At 42.9% G+C, this 19,696-nt stretch overlaps 1 protein-coding gene across 1 annotated transcript in view; it reads left to right on the top strand.

Annotated features, from left to right (window-relative positions):
* The first annotated feature begins 839 nt into the window (after positions 1–839).
* The window catches only part of LOC139452086 (uncharacterized), an 85,518-nt gene continuing 66,661 nt past the window's right edge, over positions 840–19,696 (top strand). The window contains exons 1-12 of the mRNA XM_071233439.1: positions 840–1,274; positions 1,844–1,917; positions 2,521–2,662; positions 6,442–6,506; positions 7,095–7,218; positions 10,865–10,957; positions 12,760–12,971; positions 13,880–14,002; positions 14,626–14,765; positions 15,613–15,733; positions 16,362–16,616; positions 17,384–17,581. Coding sequence (XP_071089540.1) covers positions 947–1,274; positions 1,844–1,917; positions 2,521–2,662; positions 6,442–6,506; positions 7,095–7,218; positions 10,865–10,957; positions 12,760–12,971; positions 13,880–14,002; positions 14,626–14,765; positions 15,613–15,733; positions 16,362–16,616; positions 17,384–17,581 — 1,875 coding nt within the window. The 5' untranslated portion in view covers positions 840–946. The remainder of the gene's footprint in view (positions 1,275–1,843; positions 1,918–2,520; positions 2,663–6,441; positions 6,507–7,094; positions 7,219–10,864; positions 10,958–12,759; positions 12,972–13,879; positions 14,003–14,625; positions 14,766–15,612; positions 15,734–16,361; positions 16,617–17,383; positions 17,582–19,696) is intronic.

Raw genomic sequence — 19,696 nt, 5'->3', positions numbered from 1 at the left:
ATGTCGAGTGAAATATTTTAAACTTTGGTGCCTTTTCCACCAGCAAAATGATTGGGCCATTTTGGCATGTGGCCATTTTAGCCAGCACCTGTTTTGGGATGCCTTTGAAAAACATATTGCTTCAAACACAAACACTTCCCAAACAATGAATAATCTATGAATCTGAAACATTGATATGACCCATAGAAATATTAGTGGATAAAGATATGTTTATCATGTTTATCCAGTATATTAAGAAAAAATGATAAAAAAGTATTTACAGTGAGCCTTTATATATAGCTGGACTATTGCTGAGTTTGACATTAACAAATGTAAATAGTACAAGGCCCGTTACCAGAGATCTTCTCCCTGCCTGGTAGCTAAAGATTTCACTATGATTGTACTTGGTTTCCAATCTTGTAATGTAAACCACTTCCTTAGTTTCATTTTATTTTCTTATTTAGAATTGTGACGAATGAATAAAATTCAGTACAGAAGATATCTTCAAGGAGTTTAAACCAGTAAGGAAACCTTATCAGTGACCATGGATCCAAAACCTCCTTCAAGACCTTCATCTGGGTCAAGGTCACGCCCTGGCTCTGGAACAAAGGCTAGGGCTCCTTCTGGTTCAAAGTCTTCACATACAAGTGCACATCCATCATCAGCCACGCAGAATGCTGCCCTTGCCCCTGGAAGTCAGTCTCCAGCACCCAAGCCTGCTGTCCCAACAAGTCAGTCTTTATCTACCAAACCCACTCCAACTGCTCAGGCACCCCCACCCCCTCCAGGACCCCCTCCTCCCTCAGCCCCACCCCAACCCCCTCCAGGACCTCCTCCTCCTCCCCCAGGTCCAAGTTCAGCCCCACCTCCACCCACTCCAGGACCCCCTCCTGGTTCTAATAAAGCTACAGAGCCAGCCCCTAAGACGTACAGACCACCTGAAGACGAGCAGCCATCAAAGTCAAAGATGGGAAAGGGTGGTTTTCAAAAGAAGAAAGCTATCTCTAAATCAACAGCTGAAAAGCGTTTACAACAAGAGACACAGGCGATGTCGTCAGAGGAAATCACTGCTGATATACTTCTTGATAGTGAACAAGTAGCTGAACAAGAGACTGAAGCTATAGACAAGAGCATGCCTTTGACGGAGAGTAGCAACCTACTGATTGCCCTGGATAAGAAGAAAGAATTGGGAGTGTCCAAGTCGGATCTTCGTCCCACTGTGTTCCAACCCGAGCAACTTTTGGCCCAGAAGAGACGCCTCAGAAGTGTCAGCACAAAGGCAAGATTTAATCCAGGTGAGAAACGGGAATGTAATATTGATGGAAATACTCCATCTAGGCTCCATCTTCTGTTGTGCCTGCGTCTGTCCATGCGTGACTGTGCGTGTGTTGGTGTGTGTGTGTGTGTGTTGGTGTGTGCGTGCATGCTCAGTGTTAAGTAACAATAAACAAATATACCATGTTTCATGCATATACCATGTCTTTTTTCCTCACAACCCTGTGTGTGTGTGTGTGTGCGTGCATGCTCAGCGTTGAGTAACAATTAACAAATAAACCATCTTTCATGCATATACTATGTCTTTTTGTGTAGGTGTGCGAGTATGTGCATGTGTGCGTGCATGCTCAGCGTTAAGTAACAATAAACAAATAAACCATGTTTCATGCATATACCGTGTCTTTTTTCCTCACAACTGTGTGTGTGTGTGTTTGTGTGTGTGTGTGCGTGTGCGTGCTCGCGTGCGTGTGTGTGTGTGTGTGTGTGCTCGCTCGGGCATGTGTGTGTTGGTGTGTTTGTGCATGCTCAGTGTTAAGTAACAATAAACAAATAAACCATGTTCCATTAACATATCTGCTCAATGATTTAGTTAAACTGGGTCGGAGAGACATCCTCCGCGACTATGACTGGAACATGGACTTCCTCCCTCTGCCTGCTGTGTCGGTGAGTCTAGTTTAAGATTTATAGTTATGATCGTTATGATTAATTGATATATATGTTATAATTCATTGATATATGATGAGTTAACTTATTCATGATATTTGTTGAATTAATTATGATATATGATATATGAAGTATCAATTATGATTCGTTGATAAATGAATTAAAATGTTTATGTTAAGGGATGAATTATTCATAACATATGAAGAATTTATTATGATGAATTTATACAGGATGAATTATTTATGAGGTTCTTCATCTATGTTTCTCTTTTACAAGAAGTCTCATGAAGATCTGGGGTAGTATAGGTCTTCACCAACCAATGCTTGCCATAAAGGCGATGAAGCTTGTCGTAGAGGCAGTCAGGCTCACTGACTTGGTTGATGCATGTCATCGTACTCTAATTGCATGGATCGATACTCATGATGTCAATCACTGGATTGTCTGGTCCAGCCTTGATTATTTACAGACTGTCATTATACAGCTGGAATATTGAGTGCGGCGTTAAACAACAAACAAACATTTACAAAAGCCTTCCTCATTGAATCAATGACCCACTAGGACACTTGTTGACCCTGCAGTCTCCAATATACGTATCTGCTGTAGGACTCGATACGCAACGAAGCAGTAACATCAGACCTTGTCTCCCTGGACTTCACAGGCATAGAACAACTCACCGACTGCCTTTTCTTCATGTTCAAATCTACAAGATCCAACTTCCCCTCCATGCAGAGGTTCATTACAAATGGTGAGTCTACGGACATCGTACAAGACTCTATTCTAGAGTTGTCCAAAACCTAAATCCTCCCATAGTGTGAACAAAGTTATCATTTCCACCTCATTTTGGACATATTTGATTTGTTAAAAAAAAATACTAAACCACATATATTCCTTCGATAGTACATTCTTGAGTATAGTGTGCAATTTTTTTTCCCAAAACACAGCTGCGTAGAAGGGGGTGTATTATACATGCCATAATGAGTTTTGATGGGGTTTTTCCCCCAAAGCAAAGACATTACCTTGAGCACGTAACACCAGAAATACCATGTCAATAAATCCATACTGAAGTACACAAATTAATCATGTCATAACACTGTCAGGCTATAAAAAGTGTTCATTGTATATCTGGATTTATGTTTGTAACTTATTTCATTAATTTTATTCAAAATTCCTTTTAATTAATTTCTGCAAAATCGTGTGTGAAGCAATCAGAAGTACACACAACTCACCATTAGCAACCATGGTCAGATTACCGCTATTGACGCCTTGAAACAAACTTTAGTTGACAAGGGGCGTTCAATAAGTTTTGCAACTTCACCTGCGTGGGAATATAATTGTTCCATGTGAAAAAAAATAACCGACAATAGCTATCACCTGCTTCTAAACTTAGGGTTATTATTATTTTAAAGATATTGGAATATGTTATTCCTGATATAGTTTCAGATACAATTTTTGCCGATCCTTGCATTAAAATCCTGTATCATTGTGTGTGTTTTGACCGAATCACCGGTAGATTCCAAGAAAACATGTGTACAGCTGATTGCTGTTGCCGGCCTAGTTTACGGAAAATACACAATGTAATCTTATTCCCTGGATTCAAAAATTGCTTAGCAGAACAAAAAATACAATTTTAACAGCAAATCAACATGCCCAGTGATTTTTTTATCTCAAATTTCAAATTTGTACTGACAAAGTTTCCTATCACCTATTCATATACCATAAATTGCTGAAGGGGTACGGTGTAATATTTTTCTGTGCATAATATTCAATTTTTTTTTTTGAAAAATACTGAATCGGCTGGAGGGGGTTAGCGCATTATACTTGGGTGCGCACTCTACTCAAGAAAATACGGTACTTCCATTTGGCTGTCGATGCCATGGTGTCAGAAGCAATAGTGTATAAAATATCCACAACAAAGAAATGGCACAACCTTAAGCCTTAAGCCACTATCAAAAACTTTGATAAAAAACTTGGTCAAAGTCCATTTTGACCAAGTTTTTGATACTGTAACATTCCGTCAAATACTTTGACAAACCGATCCCATTTCTCGTCAAACTTTGATCAAAATTTGATGACGTTGATTTAATTTAGGTAATCAGACTGCAAGGAACTTTTACCCCTTTTCAACCAGAAGTGCATTGAGTCAAGTCAAAATGAGTCAACTATTTTGGACTGACGAGAATTAATTGATTTGTTTCAACAACGAGCAGCCATTCTCGGGACCAAATCTGCCTTTGCCTACACCGACTTCTCAAGAGGCTATACACAAAATGCATACGACAACAGCAAATAATTCCTCATGAGTAGCATCTACCTGGGCAAGATAATTCCCACCAAAACTTTGACGGCCTGTCAAAAACTTTGATGAGTGTAAACAGCCATGGTTTTCTTTGACCAAGTTTTTTATCAAAGTTTTGGATTGTGTAACGGAGGCTTAAGTAATGTACTCTCCATGCTCCGGGTGCTGGTCGTCTCACCTCATTCTCTATAACAAATGAAATACTGTAAATCTTGAAATTAACGCAAGCTTGAATTAAATGCGAAAAATGCGAGTGGCCTTTGTTCGCATTAATGAAACTTCACATTTGTGTCTCTCTCACTCAAATCCGTGAACTGTTGTTGGTTCTATTATTTTATTGCCTTTGAACTTCCTCTATGCCAGTCAACAGAATAAACGTATAAACTGTGTGTTGTTTTTAAGAAAACACTGTTTATTGTTTTTACGGAAGTGCTCTACACATCACAAATAAGCGGTGCTATTTGCTGTTTGATCGGATTAAAGATAGGTTGGATTAAGGTAGGATATATATCATTCCACTGGGGATGGGGTGGGGGAGTCACATTTTTGGTTAGGGGTCAGCAGTCACATTAATTTGGAGACGCATTAATTTCAAGATTTACAATATACTGATCTGAATGCTTCGCTCACTCATACTGGAATTTGGAAGCCTCGACACTGTTTGGCTTATCAGGAAGGAATGTCCTGAGACCTTCAGCCACAGAGGAATAGTATTGGAGTCATAGATCTGATTTTAATGATAGTGGGGGAAAATTGCATTTGGTAGTGAGAAAATATAGAATTGACATTTTTGTTGAAAATATGTCACCAAGATGATTTAGTTATTGAGAACCATATGATTATGTTTTTGTATGTTTACATGTTAAGCATGCTCTAGTAATGGGGTGCATGCAGCACCTCCACCCCCCTCACCGCCCCTGGATCCAGCGTGTATAGGGTGTCTCCTTCCTAGCTGTCTGTTAAACAAAACATGGGAGCAAGAGTGGATCAATTGCGCCACAGTTTGTCTTGGAGTGTTGCTTTCATGAGTTGCCATGATCTGCTATTTATGGTTTGAATGTGATGGGAGTGTGGTGTATTTTAGAAATGATATCATATCGTGTCTGAAGGAACAGTGGGGTCAGACATTGAGGGTGCAGAGTGCAGAGTTATGTCCCTTCTACATGCCAGAAAGCAATATTTCTGTTTTCTCAAATATATATCAAAGTGAAGCAACAACACATGTAATAAAATTACAGATAATTAACATAACACCTTTCTCACAATGAACACACAGCCAAATCTATTGAAAATTACATGATAATAATCAGTGATATTTGAAATCTGAGGGGCGGTCAAGTAGCCTTGTCACAAAGAGGTGGGCTCAATTCCCAACATGGGTACAATGTGTGAAGCCCATTTCTGGTATCCCCTGCCATGATATTTCTTGATTATTGCTAAAAGCAGCGTACTCACTCACTCACTCACTATATAATAAGGCAGTGGGACCTGTCTGTGTCTCATGCAAAGAAAAAGGGTTTTCATCCTTTTCGGTCTCTGCTCAGTTCGTCACTGAGTCCCTCTTCTCTCTTCATCAACTTCAGAAGTTAAGGGGTAACTAAAGCTCACAAGGTATATCCTGATCCCGAAATCACTGTGATTGTTGAAGGCTTTTACCAAGAGGAGCAGATACGGAAATTATATCTCACTCACTCACTCACTCACTCACTCACTCTGAAATCTCACTCACTCACTCTGAAATCTCACTCACTCACTCACTCTGAAATCTTACTCACTCACTCTGAAATCTCACTCACTCACTCTAAAATATCACTCACTCACTCACTCACTCACTCTGAAATCTCACTCACTCACTCTGAAATCTCCCTCACTCACTCTGAAATCTCACTCACTCACTCACTCACTCACTCCGAAATCTCACTCACTCTGAAATATCACTCACTCACTCACTCTGAAATCTCACTCACTCACTCACTCACTCACTCACTCTGACATGTGACATCACAAGGACTTTGTGTATTTCGCCTTCACCTGACTACTGCTTGTCAGCACCCTACCCCTCCTTGAGGGTTTCACAATGTTGGAAGCATTTAAGACTTACATCACTTCGAGCTTTCCCCTCACATCAACCTGACACACAGCAATATAGCTGAAATACTCCCTGTGAAGGAATAGTCGCCAACAGTTTACCTACTTTGAGCGCAATAACAAGTTGCTCTTTGTTTCAGGGTGTGTTCATTTCAGTGACCAAGGACTGTCATGGGCTGCGGAGCTATTTCCAAAATTATTAACGGTAAGCTTTGAAAACGAAATATTTTGGTGGGGAACCTGTGCATATTGTTATCATGGTAATGAAGATATATATACACATAGCATGAATTCTTTGTGAAGGTAAAATATATTTTATCTAATGCGGAGGATGCAGAACACAACTGTCCTCATTCACTAACACAGATTTACAGATTTACAGATTTACAGATACATCAGTAACCAGATAATCTCCGGGCTATTCTGGGCTCCTAAAACTGAGGCATGCATCTGAGTAGGATTAATTATTCATTTACATAATGAATTTACTTGGATTCCAAATGTATCTAGGACCTCAAATTAACTCGTTCACCAGCAGACAAACTATTTTTGTAATTGAACATATTTATCTACAACTTTGTGCAATGCTTGCACAACAACAGTTGTTTTCAAATTATTTTTTGTCCTTATCATTGTGTACACTATGACTTTTCTAACTTCAAATGTTGCAATATGTTCCATCAAACGTGCTCTATGTAAACCAAATCATCCTTAGTCTGTAAACTACTTGCAGCATCAATTCAGTATGTAGATGATCTATATTCAACAGAGAAAGGGATCTATATGTTTCTAGGCAGAGTTTTACGGATGTCCTAAGATAACGGAGAAAGGGATCTATATGTTGGCCAAGAAGTGTCATAAGCTGATCAACCTGTCGATAGTCGGGACTGGTGTTTCCAAGCTGCCATCACAACTATGTAAGAACATTACTGTCAATTTATTCTGTTCAAATATATACCCACGACCTGTTACGTTGATAGTGTAGCACAGTCTGGCAATGGTATCCTGTCACAGATGCCATGGCTACTTATAATGTGTCACTTGTTGAGGCTTGTGCAGATGTAAGATGGAAATAAATGTAGAAACGTGTCTGGCAAACCTCACCCCTAATGGCTGAGTCTATATCCATCACTGAGAATACTAGTACAGTCCTCCTTAGTTATGATGGCCCTGTTTATAATGCCACCCTCATTATAATGCCACATTTTTTCTCAGAATGGATTTCCGCAGTGCATGCTTTCCTGGTTATAATACCAACCTTGTTATCATACCACTTCTAGTGTATTTCATGACAAAAGTTCCAATTCCCTTGTCTTAATGCCATTATTTTTAACTTAATCTGCAGAAAAACAAAGCTGTGTGAGATCCAGCAGAAGAAGAAGTTGTTCCAACCAGTTGTGAGGCAGACCTCATCACACTGCACACACGTGACCATGAAAGACCTTTGTGATGGTAAGATCACACAGTCCTTTCTTGTGGTAAGAAGTCACTGAAGGACCCCCTACCAAGTGCGTATCTGCTCTCTTTTGTTCTCCCCTCTCCCCTCTTGGGATGTTACGTCCCAGCCGCCGTCATTGGGATGGGTGCAGCCCACACCGCCTCCTTTGAGCACTGTATTACCTTTGCCTCCATTGCCTCCTGTTCCACCAGCGCCTCCCTTGCTTTAAGCGCCTGTAGCGCCTCCTGTACTTACACCTCCGACGATCATTGGTGGTCCTTCCTCCTCTAGGGCTCCGTTTTCCCATGGCTCAGTGTCACCCAGAGCCTCCTCCAGATGCCATTTCAGGAGCCGCTTGCTTGTCTGTAGCTCCCAGGGTTACCACTCTGATTTATCAGAGGGATCGTTACTGCCTTATTATGAGACATCCCCTGAGAATGACACATGCACTTTTGAGCTTTACTCAGATGCCAAGCTGGATGGCCAACCAACTTGCTGGGGTTGCTCCTTAACCGGATTATTGAGTGGAGAAGAACGTCACAATTTGGTCACAGCCCACCTCCATTCCTCCAGATCCTATGCTCAAAAACAGTGCACTGGATGAAGATTTTGCTTACTCGCTCCAGCCACCCAGGTTTAAGAGGGAGAACTTCCCTATCCATGCCTTTGGGGTGGCTGACAGTGCTCATGTCTTGGACGAGGACCTTCATCAAATGACAGGGTCCTTGAAAACCTACCAGTCTTACAGGTTGACGACATGCCTGGAGGTGGGAGACTAGGTCTCTTCTGGCAGAATTGGGCCATTTTGGAAGACCCATATGTCACAAACATCTCGCTGTTATCGGACCCTCCTCTGACCACAGCTCCCCCGCCATGGACCAAGAGTCTATAGAAATTGTGAGCTCCCCAGCCATAACATCAGGCTTTTACTGGCCTCCTACCTCCACCTGAGGATCATTCAGTTCAAATCCTATGTAGACAATCCTATATAGACCATCCAGATTCAGCGAGCCTGCTCCTTCACAAGGATTTTACCAAAGTGCTTGCTCCGTCACCTGGGATTGATGGATGTGCTTCACCTCATCATACCGACTTCTGTTCATAGGAGGCCTGTTTCAGACAGATCTGGACATCCTACTGGTTCCTCGGGCTCAAGATACTGCACCATCTGAATCCTGCCTCTCAGCAACCCTTCACACTTCTCCAGTGGCAGGTGCTTCTGGGGCTGCTTACGTCGGCCCAGGACCTGACCATCAGAGGATGCCCACACCTGCATCCCATCTAACAGTTCCTAGTGGCCTACATCAGATGTCAGGATCCTTGCATATCCATCACTTTACCGCCTCACCTCAGGCTGCATGTCAGTTGGTGGACGGTAGAGTCTCCTTGCCAGAGCTGTCACCATCTGTTCATAGATGCCTCTGTACAGGGATGGGTCCGCATCTAGAGGACCAAACAGCTTCAGGACTGTTGTCTGACTTGTAGCGCACATGGCACATAAACAACCAGGAATTGGATGCACTCACACTTGCGACATCACACTGGCAGGATCGCATACAGAACACCCAGCTCATCATCTCAACCGACAACATCGTGGTGGTTTGGTGGCTGCGCAATCAAGGGACAACTTGCTCTTCTCATTCTTTGCTACAGCAGATGTTCCAGTTCTTCTATCTGGTGGAATGCCCACGCCTGCAATTCCTTGTCCAGCATATGCCAGGATGTCAGAACATCTTAGCAGACGCTCTATCCAGGCGAGTCAAAGTGGCTCCCACAGAGTGGAAACTTCATCCCAAGGCCTTCAGTCTCATATGTCAGTGTCGCGGTCATCCAAATACTGACCATCCGATTCAGATGCATTAAGGAGTAATGCAGGACAAGTAAAAAATATGGTAAATTCTAAATATTTTTTACATTTGTATACTTATCCTGCTTTAATTACTATGTCTGAGGGGACCACCTGACTCCGAGCTGTCACCCCTCGATGTCCTCAGACTCCGAGCTGTCTCCCCACGATGTCCTCAGACTCCAGGCTGCCTCCCCACGATGTCCTCAGACTCTGAACTGTCTCCCCACGATGTCCTCTGACTCAGACCTGCCTCCCCACGATGTCCTCAGACTCCGAGCTGCCTCCCCACCATGTCCTCTGACTCAGAGCTGCCTCCCCACGATGTCCTCTGACTCAGAGCTGTCTCCCCACGATGTCCTCAGACTCTGAGCTGTCTCCCCACGATGTCCTCTGACTCAGAGCTGCCTCCCCACGATGTCCTCTGACTCAGAGCTGTCTCCCCACGATGTCCTCTGACTCAGACCTGCCTCCCCACGATGTCCTCTGACTCAGACCTGCCTCCCCACGATGTCCTCTGACTCAGACCTGCCTCCCCACGATGTCCTCTGACTCAGAGCTGCCTCCCCACGATGTCCTCAGACTCCGAGCTGCCTCCCCACGATGTCCTCTGACTCAGAGCTGCCTCCCCACGATGTCCTCAGACTCCGAGCTGCCTCCCCACGATGTCCTCAGATGTTACACTCAAGCAGTAATGTGAAGATATGTGACTTTATCACTTCCATGGTCACGTGTGCGCTGCGCGATGTTGTCTGCCTCACTACTCATTGGAACAAATTCTTCTGCAGCTGGACCTCACACAGCTTTGTTTTTCTATTAAAAGAAACTAACTGCATTGATCTCATTTGTTTTCACAGGTAATCTTCACACAGAGAATCATTCCATTTTTTCAAAAAACAAACAAATTAGTTAGATGTTAATGATTATATCCTTCCTATAGGATTAATTAAATTAGTACTTCTTAATTCCCAATTGATCTCAGAATAAATAGCTTGGATTGAATTCATGTATTTTGGTTCTTATTTTATCTTCCATAAACATGTATCATGTCAGTAAGGTTTGGTCATCACCTCCCTGATTATAGTGCCACCCTGGATATAATGCCATAGTTTCCATTGGTCGAAAGGTAGCATTATAAACAGGGAGGATTGTACATATCAAATAGAAAACAGAACATCACAAGAAAAATTCTGTAACATACTTATTTGAGTTACAAGATTTCTTGCCTAATGTCTTGACATCGGTATGGGCAAGCAATAACACTGCTCTTCCTCCCCAGGTGAAACTAAGGTGTCCCAGGTGAAGGTGTGTGCCTGTCCTATCATCTCGGGCTCCCCCAGGTTTCCCATGAACCCAAGTGTTGCAAGTAAAGGTAGGACAAGGGTCTCTCATTACCATGGAGGGAGAAGGATAAACACTAAAAATATCTGTGAATTTTGTTTGATTAATTTTCCCTTATAAAATTGTTCATTCATTCAGCATTACGTAACGAACAAAAAGTTGGAAATACGTAAGGTTCTATGAACTACAATATAGTTGATGCATGTCATCGTATCCCAATTGTGTGGATCGATGCTCATGATGTCAATCGCTGGGTTGACTGGTCCAGACTCGATTATTTACAAACTGCGTCATATAGCTGGAATATTGTTGTGTGCGGGGTTAAACAACAAATAAACAACCAAACACTGACTTTGTCATTATGTTGTTATCTTTGTACATTCATCCCACCATATTTTGTGTAAACATCATGATATATTTACATATATTGTACTCTATGCACTTACTAAGCATTCACCTGATGACGGAGCGTCCTACAAATAATAAAAGAAGATGCTATCAATAAAAAAGTGTCATGTATTCCTATAACAGTTATTGGCAGAATTTCTGCAAGTGAACAGTGCATAATTTGTACTTTTCGGAAAAAAGTGCTTCATACAAAGATCAAAATTAATTTATTCTGAAATTAAATAATGTATCTTTCAATACATATTAATGAATACTTATCCTCTTAAGGGTGTGAGTGACAATTTTACGTGCATGTTGATGCACAGCACATAATTTGAATGTTTGCTTGTTTCTTGGGAGCATGAACTCACACATGTAGATTATTTAATGTGAACAGCACACAATGATTGTTTAGCCGCTAAAATAACACTTTAGTTTGAGGCTTATGTAATGCCACAGCTCGCTGAAAAGCTACGTCTGTACACTGTGGGTCAACTGCAAACAGGAATGGTGCAGAACAAATTAGCCGAAGATTTTAATGTTCATCAAAACACAATATCAACATCATCAGTTTAGAGATGGAAGTGTAATGGTATGCGGTGGCATCACAATTCATGGGAGAACACAACTCATTGTTCATGGCAATTTGAATGACATACACAACCGGGACGACATTGTTAAAGATTATTTTCTACCCTTTGTGCAAATGCAGAGATGTAAAGTCACTTTGCAGCAGGATAATTATCACCCACAAGTTGCACTTTTTGAGGCAGCATAATGTTGCTGCACTGGCATGGTCGGCTGTTTCTCCACACTCCTTTCCATAGAACATGTCTTGGATTAGACAAGCGGTAACGCCAGCTCAGTTCGGCCAATCTTTGGGTGACATTTGGAACAACACCCTGGAGGCTGTTTTCTGTCATCTTGTGTCTTGACTCCACCTGTACCAATGCATATGGTGGTCACACCCAATATTGATATTGGTAACTGAGGTGTCATAGGCGGATCCAGAGGAGAGGTCCAGAGGAGGGGTCAAGAGGAGGGGTCCAGTGGAGGGGTCCAGCAGAGGAGGGGTCCAGAGTAGGGGCCTAGAGGGTCTGCCCCCTCCCAAATGTTGTATGTTGTAGGCAGTGAAATTGACTGAGAGAGGATTTTGATATTTTGGACACCTACCTTTTAAAAATGCTGGATCCGCCTTGGGTTATTGCAACACCAGCTTTTAGGGCGTGTCTCTCTGTCTCCTGTTACCAGGTATGGGTTTTGCCAATAAATTTGTTATGATAAAACATTAATCAGACAAATGACCAAGTATTAGGTTTTTTTCAATAACATAACATTTATACCACAGTAGCTTTTTCCGTTAGTAGATGATTAACATTGATTGATAATGAGAACTTGAACACAGTTGAAATTGTGATGATTTGGGCCTGTGACTATGTTGACTAGATGAGGAAGACAGTATAGAATATGTGAACCTCCCCAACTACAAGATTGTCTTGCTACGGGATGTGGACATAGACGTCAGTGTGACGTCGCTGCTAACTGGCTCCACCAATCAGAAGCCTTCCCCTGGACTAGTATACACGAAGGATTGGTCACCTGATCCTGGGATGAAACATGAAGGCAAATTCAACATATTGGAGATCCCCGCAGATAGTGTGAGTGTTTCGTCAGTTTTAGCTCACCTGACTTATGTAGGGTCACTTTATCACACATAGGTGTGTGAGTACCATAACACTTGTATAGTACCGGCAGTGCAAGGTGAAGTACATCTCAGCTTTTGGGTTTTTTAAATCTGACAAATGCAAACTTACATGTTCTCACAAGCATAAAAGGTGAAACTGCAAGACAATAGGGCAAGAGGTTAAAGTACAAACCTGTAGCTTAGAATAGGTTCACCTGCATGATGATCTCAACTTACATATTCTGAAAACTTTTGGACAACTTTAGAACAAAACAAATAATCTGAAATGTTTTTTTCTTTGTCTTTTTTCCCCAACTTCTGACTAGTATTTTGTACAGCAACATCTGTACATCAAGAAAGAAGAGTCTGGCCTTAGGTTCCAAAAAACATTTATGATTTCAAAGTATATCTCTGCATATAAAACAATGCCTAGCAGAACAGGAAGTACAATTTAACTGGTAAATCGTCATGTCTAGTGATGTTTTATCTCAAATTTCAAATTTGTATTGACCAAGTGTATACAATGTAATTTTTTCTGTAAAAGACAAATGCGTCTTTATTGCAAATGTAGTGATTGTGTATACGCTTTTGTTTTGCTTCATTCCACTTCTCCTTAAAGACGGGGTATATAAATTAGCATCGATTTTGAAGGTTTTTACAGGGGGGTCACCTTATAGGCGGGATCGCTTTATAGACGGTGATATACAGTATGAACTATGACTGTCAAGCTGGTATCCCTATGTTTGAAGTTACCTGGGTGCCGTTGTTCAAACCAACCTTAGCACTACGACTGTTAAGTCTATGTGAAGGTATGGTAGTTCACCTTAGCGCTGAGATCGCTATGTACAATGACACACCCCCTGGACCCTATGTGTGTTTCAGCCCCTGGGGGACTCCGTGCTGAGCCCTGGAAGCATCGTGGTGGTTGCCTACACGCCCACCGACACCGACCCTGCTGCCCTCCACCTCCAGCTGGCCAGAAGGGTGGCGGCCGCTCTGTCCAAGGTGAGACCCACTGTAGGGATTCCAAGTCAGAACCACTCCACAGTGCATCCTGCTCACGCAAGGGAGTCAACTGACTATTAAATATTAAAGTCCAGTTTCCACCCTTGTCGAACTAGGCTGGAATTTCCAGGGTCGGTCGTAGCGCCACTAGTGGCTATTACAAGTTAAGTCGCTTAGGTTTGCTCACGTATTGTCAGTTTAATATTAATTTATATTGATGTTTTTTAATATAAAGTGTAACGGTAAATAACATTCATTTACATGAGTGACTATATCCTCTTGTTCTCATCATCATGAGGGGCGGTGGGGTAGCCCAGTGGTTAAAGCGTTTGCTTGTCACGCTGAAGGGCTGGGTTCGATTCCCTACATGGGTACGATGTGTGATATTGCTGGAATATTGCTAAAAGCGGTGTAAATCCTTACTCACTCACTCTTGTGATTATAACTGTTGTATGCTCATATGTGCCATAAGTCTTCTTGTTGGATGAAAAACATTCCATGAAATAGTAGAGGACAATTAAATACATTGCAATACTACACTGCAAATAAAGATTTCATTTAAAAGTTATATATTGCTTGATCACCATGTGTATATATGTGAGTATATTGTTGTTTGGGTCCAGTGTCGTGACATCGTGGTGACGTTGTTGGCTGTACAGCCCGGGAAGACCGCCGTGTCAGCAGAGGACATCTTGACTAAAGTGAAAGAGAGGCTGCAGAACTGGAAGATGGCGATCTACAATCAGCTGGACTATCTCATACAGTGAGTGATTGAGTGAGTGAGTGATTGAGTGAGAGAGTGGGTGTGTGGATGGATGGGTGGGTGGGTGAGTGAGTGAGTATTCCATTTGAGTGGAATCAATGATTTGTTGCTAAAGACCAAGGATTGGGAAAAATCTGTGACCTGTAAGCAGTTCCATACTGTGTAACAATGTTATAATATAGGTCTTATCTCCCATCACGAAGTGGTAAACTGGTGCCTTTTGATTGTTTGGGATGTTTGAAAAATTTATTTTTCAAGTTTCAATAGCCAACAATTTCGAAAACGTCTGAAAATGGAGGTAGTGCTCGTTTCTGGAGCAGATCTTGAAAACTGTACAATATTTCTTGCCTTGCACACAACCGGACATGTGATACTGGCGGGGGATATGAGTATTTCATGCTTGTTTGTCTTGGAGTAGTAGGGATCAACACTATCGTATAGTGATGGACGGAGTGGTCAAGCTGTTCCCATTAGCTATAGTAGTTAGCCTGTGTACTGTGAAACAACAGCCGGACATTGTGCTGAGAGATGGACAGGATGAAGCTGATGCTGGTGGACCCTGCTTCATTGGGTAGAGTAGTATCATCAGTCACACACTCATGGGAACAGGATGTGATTATTGAGATATACTCTCTAAGATATGTGTGGGGCGGTCAGGCAGCCTGGTGGTTAAAGCTTCACTCGTCACCCCGAAGACCCAGGTTCGATTCCCCACATGGGTACAATGTGTGAAGCCCATTTTGGGTGTCCCCCGCCGTGATATTGTTGGAATATTGCTCAAAGATATATTAAATGTATATTAAAACAGTGGTGTTGAAGTAGTCACATAATCACCATTTATTGACAGACGATCCTGGCGCCTGGAGTGCACTGACTTCGTGGGACAGATCTCCATGGCAGCCGGAGCAGCAGACACGGAGGCGCTGAAGGAGCTACTGGAGAAGGACCTCCTCACAATACTTTCCGTGGTGAGTACAGTCAGTGATGGGTCCACACGAAGTGGTGAGTAATGTGTTGATGCTTCACCTGATACCCACAACAGTCCATCTGTGAAACACACAAGCATCTGTAAAACACACAAGCATCTGTGAAACACACAAGCATCTGTGAAACACACAAGCATCTGTAAAACACACAAGCATCTGTGAAACACACAAACATCTGTGAATGAAACACACAAACATCTGTGAAACACACAAACATCTGTGAAACATACAAACATCTGTGAAACATACAAACATCTGTGAAACACACAAGCATCTGTGAAACACACAAACATCTGTGAAACACACAAACATATGTGAATGAAACACACAAACATCTGTGAATGAAACACACAAACATCTGTGAAACATACAAACATCTGTGAAACACACAAACATCTGTGAAACATACAAACATGTGAAACACACAAACATCTGTGAAACACACAAACATCTGTGATGTCTGTCAGGCTGCACAGGTAACATTACTGACCACAGTGTGGAACCGTATTTAGACCGGTAATGACAATTAAACAGTCATCTTGATATCGCCTTCCACGATAAACCTTCAGGAATGAAAATTTCCTTGCACTCACTCACTGTCTACTTTCAGAGCAAGACCGCCCCAGATTCCGCATCGATCAGCAGCTCAATCTACAAGTCCCTGGCGTCTATGAAAGCCCATTTTCCCTGGATCTTCAACAAGTATGCCAAGGAGTCATTGGATGCATTGACAGAAATACGGCCGCGAACCTACTGGAACTTGGAGCGGGTCTTCTACAATGTTGCTGATGACACGAAGCGATTTCTTAATCCCCACAACAGTTTCCAGCACATTTCGAAGTTGTTGCAACTGCAAAATACCATGGTGAGACATAACAGAAAACAATGGCCCTCTATTCCTAGACACATATGGTGGCCCTGGGTACAGAGCACAGGTCACACATAGGAGTTTTTTTGTTTTTTTTTTTGTTTTTTTGTGTACCTTTTGAGTTTCTGAGGGTTTTGGTCCTGCCCCACACTGTGGTGTCTCCCTGGGCAGATGACTTTGTTCAAATATGCTTCTGGTCACCCAGCAGTGAATGGGTACCTGGCAGGATGAGATGGTTATCGGACTGTTAACCTTCTAGCACCCACAGGCAGCTTGATTAACTGGGTGGTCAGGATCCATGTCGTCTGATGGCGTGTGCTCATTCACATGGTAGTAAAGAGTCTACTTGCTACAACCGAGGTCCAAGGTACAATCTGAAGAATGTCTAGAATGTTGCTACTAACTCACACCCATGTGACATTTGAAAGATGTAGGGATTCCTGGGTAGAATCATGTTGACTGTAAGAGTCAACTTATTTGTATCAGGCAGTCTAGCTCTGTGGCTTGCCTGAGTGCATGTAATAGATTATTTACTCACCTCAGGGATACAGTTGACATATTGCTGACTCTGGCATTAAACAACATTTATTCACTTAATGAATGACGCTTGATTGATTTTTGCAAAAGGATTTCTTTTTTCTGTCTGTTGATTAACTAAACCAACTTACTGAAAAGAACTGATGTGACACTTGATGAAAAAATATATAAGAGGTCTGGTACACCAAAAAGCCAACCCCTTGACACTTCTTTTTTGGATACTGCAGGGGTTTGCACTGTACTTCCCTCACCTGAAGGCGAGTCCCTGTGTCACGGACCTGCCTCACTTCGGGGAGATCCTGCAGCAGTTCCTGTCGAGCACACCGCCCCAGAAGACGAGCATCAAGTGCCTGGGATCCAACATCCCAGCCTGGGAATCAAGTCAGCTCAGTAAATACCTGGCGTCCTTTGTCCATCCCATTCAGGTGATTCCTTGATGCAAACAAACCTTTACTAATTCGTCAATCTAACTCAGTTGTGTCCTTGATGCCAACATGCCTGGAGTCCTTCGTCAAAAGGGATTAATCAAGACCTGCTCACAGGCTGATATTCAGCCCTAAGTCTGCAGCAGATGTCATTAAATATTCCTAAACTGGAATTAAAAGTTTACCAGTTTATGTTGATATGTATAGCCAATAGCTAATGTGATGGCTGTGTTAAAATAACCTGTATATCACTGATAACAGGAGGAATAGATAGGAAGAGCTTGTAATGCTAACTTATATACTATTACACTGAATGCATTCAAAATACAATGTTAAGATGGGTTTAAAATCCTGGATAAATCCCTGATACCTGGAGTCCTTTGTCAGTCCAACTCAGGTGAGTCCCTGATACCTGTCAATCCAACTCAGGTGAGTACCTGATACCTGGAGTCCTTTGTCAATCCAACTCAGGTGAGTCCCTGATACCTGTCAATCCAACTCAGGTGAGTCCCTGATACCTGTCAATCCAACTCAGGTGAGTCCCTGATACCTGTCTATCCAACTCAGGTGAGTCCTGATTCCTGGAGTCCTTTGTCAATCCAACTCAGGTGAGTCCCTGATACCTGTCAATCCGACTCAGGTGAGTCTTTGATACCTGTCAATCCAACTCAGGTGAGTCCCTGATACCTGTCAATCCAACTCAGGTGAGTCCCTGATACCTGTCAATCCAACTCAGGTGAGTCCCTGATACCTGGAGTCCTTTGTCAATCCGACTCAGGTGAGTCTGATACCTGTCAATCCAACTCAGGTGAGTCCCTGATACCTGTCAATCCAACTCAGGTGCGTCCCTGATACCTGTCAATCCGACTCAGGTGAGTCCCTGATACCTGGAGTCCTTTGTCAATCCGACTCAGGTGAGTCCCTGATACCTGTCAATCCGACTCAGGTGAGTCCCTGATACCTGGAGTCCTTTGTCAATCCGACTCAGGTGAGTCCCTGATACCTGTCAATCCGACTCAGGTGAGTCCCTGATACCTGGAGTCCTTTGTCAATCCGACTCAGGTGCGTCCCTGATACCTGTCAATCCGACTCAGGTGAGTACCTGATACCTGGAGTCCTTTGTCAATCCAACTCAGGTGAGTCCCTGATACCTGTCAATCCGACTCAGGTGAGTACCTGATACCTGGAGTCCTTTGTCAATCCGACTCAGGTGAGTCCCTGATACCTGTCAATCCGACTCAGGTGAGTCCTGATACCTGGAGTCCTTTGTCAATCCGACTCAGGTGAGTCCCTGATACCTGTCAATCCAACTCAGGTGAGTCCCTGATACCTGGAGTCCTTTGTCAATCCAACTCAGGTGAGTCCCTGATACCTGGAGTCCTTTGTCAATCCGACTCAGGTGAGTCCCTGATACCTGTCAATCCAACTCAGGTGAGTCCCTGATACCTGGAGTCCTTTGTCAATCCAACTCAGGTGAGTCCCTGATACCTGTCAATCCGACTCAGGTGAGTCCCTGATACCTGTCAATCCAACTCAGGTGAGTCCCTGATACCTGGAGTCCTTTGTCAATCCAACTCAGGTGAGTCCCTGATACCTGGAGTCCTTTGTCAATCCGACTCAGGTGAGTCCCTGATACCTGGAGTCCTTTGTCAATCCAACTCAGGTGAGTCCCTGATACCTGGAGTCCTTTGTCAATCCAACTCAGGTGAGTCCCTGATACCTGTCAATCCGACTCAGGTGAGTCCCTGATACCTGTCAATCCAACTCAGGTGAGTACCTGATACCTGGAGTCCTTTGTCAATCCAACTCAGGTGAGTCCCTGATACCTGGAGTCCTTTGTCAATCCAACTCAGGTGAGTCCCTGATACCTGTCAATCCAACTCAGGTGAGTCCCTGATACCTGGAGTCCTTTGTCAATCCAACTCAGGTGAGTCCCTGATACCTGGAGTCCTTTGTCAATCCGACTCAGGTGAGTCCCTGATACCTGTCAATCCAACTCAGGTGAGTCCCTGATACCTGGAGTCCTTTGTCAATCCAACTCAGGTGAGTCCCTGATACCTGTCAATCCGACTCAGGTGAGTCCCTGATACCTGTCAATCCAACTCAGGTGAGTCC

Source organism: Haliotis cracherodii, unplaced genomic scaffold, assembly GCF_022045235.1.
Source record: "Haliotis cracherodii isolate W230 unplaced genomic scaffold, xgHalCrac1.p SCAF_1, whole genome shotgun sequence".
Lineage (NCBI taxonomy): Eukaryota > Metazoa > Mollusca > Gastropoda > Lepetellida > Haliotidae > Haliotis > Haliotis cracherodii.
The sequence above is the reverse complement of the archived record's forward strand: the minus strand, read 5'-3'. Positions and strand labels throughout refer to the sequence as shown.